This window comes from Schistocerca americana, chromosome 2 (genome assembly GCF_021461395.2).
Source record: "Schistocerca americana isolate TAMUIC-IGC-003095 chromosome 2, iqSchAmer2.1, whole genome shotgun sequence".
Lineage (NCBI taxonomy): Eukaryota > Metazoa > Arthropoda > Insecta > Orthoptera > Acrididae > Schistocerca > Schistocerca americana.
In genome coordinates, this window is record NC_060120.1 from 915,756,964 (window position 1) to 915,762,975 (window position 6,012).

General features: G+C 44.2%; 1 protein-coding gene across 1 annotated transcript; it reads left to right on the top strand.

Moving 5' to 3' along the window:
• Window positions 1–4,724: 4,724 nt before the first annotated feature.
• Window positions 4,725–5,738, top strand: LOC124594543. The gene has a single exon (XM_047132915.1). It carries the CDS (start codon window positions 4,725–4,727, stop codon window positions 5,736–5,738), a length of 1,014 nt encoding a protein of 337 aa, XP_046988871.1.
• The last annotated feature ends 274 nt before the right edge of the window (window positions 5,739–6,012 follow it).

The following is a 6,012-nucleotide window of genomic DNA, read 5'->3' on the forward strand; positions in this document are numbered from 1 at the left end:
GGGAGATTCATTGTCTTGAGCTGGATTCTGTCCACAGCCTCCATTACTAGAAAGGTGACATCTCTACCATACTCTTGGCCGACACGTACCACATGTCTCAATGCGGTAGTGAGGATTGCCGGCTCCTCTAATCTTGATAGTTGCAATGCATGCTCCAGGTGGGGATCAATTCCCATTCCTCTCTGGGATGGTGAGTCAGAGGATGGATTTGAGCTGCTCACTTCATTACATTGGACACGTTCGGTGGTTACTAATTCTTTGCTGTGAGATTGTGAACTCCCCTAGAACTTAGAACTAGTTAAACCCTACTAACCTAACGACATCACACACATCCATGCCCGAGGCAGGATTCGAACCTGTGACAGTAGCGGTCTCGCGCTTCCATACTGCAGCGCCTAGAACCGCACGAACCCTCTGGAAAACAACCATAACAAATTGTAATATTGTCAAAAACTAATTGAAAAACTAAGGTGACTCGTGACTTGTGGAATGATAAAGTATGACGAATTCTAGAATATGAATAAAGGATCCTGTCATCTTACAGCTATCTGATTTAAAATTGCCAGTTTATTCAGACCTTGCACCACTGAAAGTGTAATTTGATCTGACTGGCCGGAGCCAGAAACATAACGGCGAATGCCACAACCAACGCACATTTCATAAAATGCAGCTTCTACACCGCAAAGTCCTAACAACATTGCAGAACATAGGCCGCCCGGGTTTGCCGAGCGGTTCTAGGCGCTACAGTCTGGAACCGCGTGACCGCTACGGTCGCAGGTTCGAATCCTGCCTCGGGCTTGGATGTGTGTGATGTCCTTAGGTTAGTTAGGTTTAAGTAGTTCTAAGTTCTAGGGGACTCAGAAGTTAAGTCCCATAGTGCTCAGAGTCATTTGAACCATTTTTTGCAGAACATAAAACATATAAGGACGCGCATAATGACAAACAATAGCAGAAAAAGAGAAAATTGGTGGCAGTGAAGCTCTGTTTTACCCAATGCCCAGGAGTATCAAGGCCGTTATTACGGCCAGAGGTGGTTGTTCTAGGTACGGATTTTTCTCGATCTATGCACACAAATTGCGTGAAAGTGTAATCACATGTCAGTTCTAGTATAATATATTTGTCCAATGAATACCCGTTTTTCATCTGCATTCCTTCTTGTTGTAGCAATTTTAATGGCCAGTAGTGTAGTTTGTGAAGCTATGAGCATCCGTTGATACAGAAATAAAACAGTTCTTCTTAACGTATGCATAATCGGTACAGTGTAGATAAAATTCGTCTCTTAGCTCCCGATGGATACAGGCTAACTGAAAGCAATTAGCAGTGTACTTAATTTACCTTCGCATCTGTCGTGCGACCGTAATTTTCCGCATTACACAATAATTCCTGTCACGTTCAATATTTAAAGTGTAAGAACCATGACAGACCACGAAATATGAAAATCCGGTACGTCCGTTTCTGCCTCACGTGTCACATCAGCGAACTCTCAACCTGTCGTTTGACATTCACATGTAGGAAGTTTTTTGGATCCATGCTGCTGCGGAAACTACATTAACTCCTAACGCGCACGAAAGCGTGTAAGCTTGCAAATAACACATTATAAAGAACTTCTGTTTCATTAACTCACGTCACAGCAGCAAGTTCAGTCCAGCCAAGTAACTATCGAAGCTTACATGGACGAGATACCCTGTAGCACTGTAGGAGCTCACAGTATTTGAATCAGTCGGTTACTTTGTTTATACATTGTTCATGGAGATAATAACTCCATACTGTATTCGGAATTTAAGTGTTCGCCTGTATTTACAATACTTCGCATTTCGACACGTACGAACTGTTCGACTCATTAACTATGGGCAATTGCTCTCTCCTTCGCACGCAGCACTCCAGTTTTCCTCATTATATTCAATGAAATTAACATGAAAAGTTACATAAAGCTGAAATATTACATGCTGAGCGGCGTAGCCGGGCGCTCTCGGGTGCTTTGTCATGGTTCACGCGGCTTCCCCCGTCGGAGGTAAGAGTCCTCCCTCGGACATGGGTGTGTGTGTTGTCCTTAGCGGAAGTTAGTTTAAGTTAGATTAAGTACTGTGTAAGCTTAGGGTCCGTTGAACTCAGCGGCTTGGTCACATAGGACGTAACCACAAATTTCCAAAATAAAAATATTACACACAATGGCAAACATATTGTAACGTGATTAAGGCGATGCACAGTTATATACAATCGTTACTATAGAACAAACATGTGGAACTGCGAAGATGTATATAATTTACCCACATTCCTGTTTTGCAACAGGAGAAGATGAAGTAGCACTCTTAACAACGTCTTCGCGCACACAACCAGCTGGCTGCGAATTGAGTGAGGTTCAGCAACACGACGGAACTGAAACCTGACCCATTATATTCGTCGCCGCCACGAACTAGCCTTCTGTGGGCGTGAAGTGTAAGAACAACAATGGGATACATAATTGGGGCGCAGCGAAAAAGTCCACTGCTCGTCTAGCCTAAGACAAGTCTCCCATAAATAACGGCAACCGAGGACGAGCAACGACTGCGTGGGCCTGTATATTGAGGGCACTTGTTTGGTCCCTGGATGGTTCTCGAATCTGTTGTACTAAACGACTTCCCCAGTAAGAGTTAGGTACTAATAAAACAACTGTGTCAATATATTCTCTCTTGTTCTTAAAGGAGCTCACTACCACCTACTGTGTTAGAAGAATTCATTTCAGGCAACGCTTTCGAAGTACTAGAATAAGCAACGACCTGCCACTGTTCGCATTTCATATGGCATAGGGACTAGTTTTTGCTTACGAGAAAAAGACAGCCGAAGGAGGTAAGCAAGTCATCCCATCTGCATGGCCTCCCACTTCCGTAGGTGCGTAATGAACAACTACACCCTCAGCAGAGCGGCAACATTCTATGTTTCGGCATCCCCTGCTGCTGATGTTATGAATCATAGTCTTACGTATACAATGGTTTGGTGTAAGTGATTTGCGAAATTGTCCGAGAAAAGTTGCAGCTCTTATAATGCAAGCACGACATATATATGTGATTTGAAATACACACTGACGTTACATTTGAATAGCATTATCAATGCTAGTTAATTTTTGTTTCTTGTATCTTGTGATTTTGTTGTTGTGGTCTTCAGACGTGAGACTGGTTTGATGCTGATCTACATGCTACTCTATCCTGTGCAAGCTTCTTCTTCTCCCAGTACTTTCTGCAACCTACATCCTTCTGAATCTGCTTAGTGTATTCATCTCTTGGTCTCCACGATTTTTACCCTCCACGCTGCCCTCCAATGCTAAATTTCTGAATCCTTGATGACTCAAAACATGTCCTACCAACCGGTCACTTCTTCCTGTCAAGCTGTGCCACAAACTCCTCTTCTCCCCAATTCTACTCATTACTTCCTCATTAGTTATGTGATCTAATCTTCAGCATTCTTCTGTAGCACCACATCTGGAATGCTTCTATTCTGTTCTTGTCCAAACTAGTTATCGTTCATGTTTCACTTCCATACATGGCTACACTCCACACAAAGACTTTCAGAAACGACTTCCTGACACTTAAATCTATACTCGATGTTAACAAATTTCTCTTCTTCAGGAACGCTTTCCTTGCCATTGCCAGTCTCCATTTTACATCCTCCCTACTTCGACCATCATCAGTTATTTTGCTTCTCAAATAGCAAAACCCCCTTACTACTTTAAGTGTCCCATTTCCTAATCTAATTCCCTCATCATCGCCCGACTTAACTCGACTACATTCCATTATCCTCGTTTTCCTTTTGTTGATGTTCATCTTATATCCTCCATTCAAGACACCGTCCATTCTGTTCAACTGCACTTCTAGGTCCTTTCCTGTCTCTGACAGAATTACAATGTCATCGGCGAAGCTCAAAGTTTTTATTTCTTCTCCATGGATTTAAATACCTAATCCGAATTTTTCTTTTGTTTCCTTTACTCCTTGCTCAATATACAGATAACATCGGTGAGAGGCTACAACCCAGTCTCGCTCCCTTCCCAACCACTGTGATACAAATGGATAAATATGCAATGACCAGTATTTTAGTAAAGAACAGCAGTTCTTACTGGAAAAATGTCTAGATTATTACTACAGCAAGACTAAAACTTACAATGAACAACGTATTCCAGTTAGAGGCTGGAGTAATCACATCAAGAATGTGAGACGTGTTGGAAAAATGGCAGTAAAGAACCCGAGTACAGGCTATTGATCAACAGTATAAAAATATGGGGGGGGGGGGGGGAAATTGGTTAATGTAGTCGTTTGCAATTCACTTTAGACATCAATAGACAATTAGTAAATGAGATTGTGGCAAGCTGATAAGTCTGTCGTCGATTATGAAAATACACGCCAGTCTTGCGGCAATTTACACACAGACAAGCGTGAGTTGAATTTAGGCATTTAGTGATGTTACTCCGGTTCGAAAAGTTCCACTGCTAGGGAGATACAAGGACTTGTAAAGTTTCCTCAGTTGCTTCGTTTCTTTCTGAGATTTCTCACTGTCACTGGTAGACATTAAGCTACATATCTGCATTAAACGCAATGCCCGTGACTTACGGGAAGAATCGGATGATTCTTCGTGTATGCTTCGAACCGATATACGAACTGTGGAGGATATTTGGGCTGATTTCTTTCACGAAGGAAAGTAGATACAAGCCGTGTTCCAAATTTTGCAAAAACAATGTTTGCAATATATTAATGACAATGTCGACCTTCTGGTTCTTAGTAACAGTGATTGTTATAATGGTGAATTTGGCTTCAAACACAATGGTATACCGTTCCATCTCAGACTTAATAACTTTTACATACACAATCACAGATACTCTGTCATCTTTGCAGCTGGTGCTACCGATGGGGGTATGCATTGTAACTGACCATCAAAACCTGCGGCGTTACTTCAAGGAGCTGAAGTACGCAGATGCTCATCTACAGTCGAAGAAAGAAGACAACATGAAGACATTGGGAGGATTCCTGCTGGCTGTATACCTGACTGTGGCAGTTGCAGTTTTCGCCACTAGTGGTCTAAAGACTGCCCGAATGTATTCGTGCCTGCTAATAATATATTTTTTATTCTTCGACATTTTGGTGACGCTGCAGTTCGTTCTGCTGGAACTCGAGCTGTGGGCGCGCTTCCGCTTCCTGCATTCCCGCCTGCTTGAGATTGTCCCACCGCGCCACACACCGGCGTCGCTGTTTCGACCCACGAGGTCACTGTCTCCACCTCCCAGCAGACTTCGCCAGTTGTTAGAGGCGTACTTGGCACTGGGTCGCGCTGCCCAGCTGCTGCAGGACCACTTCGGAGCGCCGGTGGCTGTCACTGTAGCGCAGTCGGTGTGCTGCTCCACTCGAAGCGCCTACGAAGTGCTGCTGAAACAGCTGCAGCCTCAGTGGACCTCACAGCTGCACCTCAGCTCTTCGGTGGGCAACTCATTCATGTGGTTTGCGACTCACTGGCTACGACTGTCCACCGTCGCGCTGTCGTGTGCGGCGGTTGAACAAGAGGCGGCTGCTGCCACTGCCCTCTTCCTCAGGGCCTCTGTGGCGTCTGAAGGTCGCTGTCCAGAACTGGAGGCCTTCTTGCCTCTCCTGGTACACAGTCCTCCACTGCGCTTCTCTGCCGCCGGCTTCTTCACGGTCGACCGCCGGCTGCTGGTGTCAACACTAGCCCTTGTCGTCACTTACGTCGTCATCTTGGCTCAGATTACCCCGGCACAGTAAGCTCCTGCTGTGTGAACAACATATGTAATGGTAAATGGCAGCGTAACCCGCTCACGAATGGAGGTAATTCTTGAGTGCTATTCATCTGGCTGGTACGTTTACATAGTAGAAACATACAAGACACAGTTGAGAGCTTGTGTTGAAGCAGCTTAGCTTGCGATAAGAGTTTGCTTTTGCTATGAGTAGACTGTGATATGCTAATGTGAGCTCATACGTTATCGCAGATGGCAATTGAGACCTGAATGTAATTTAGCGATTGGAAGTGACTAATGTA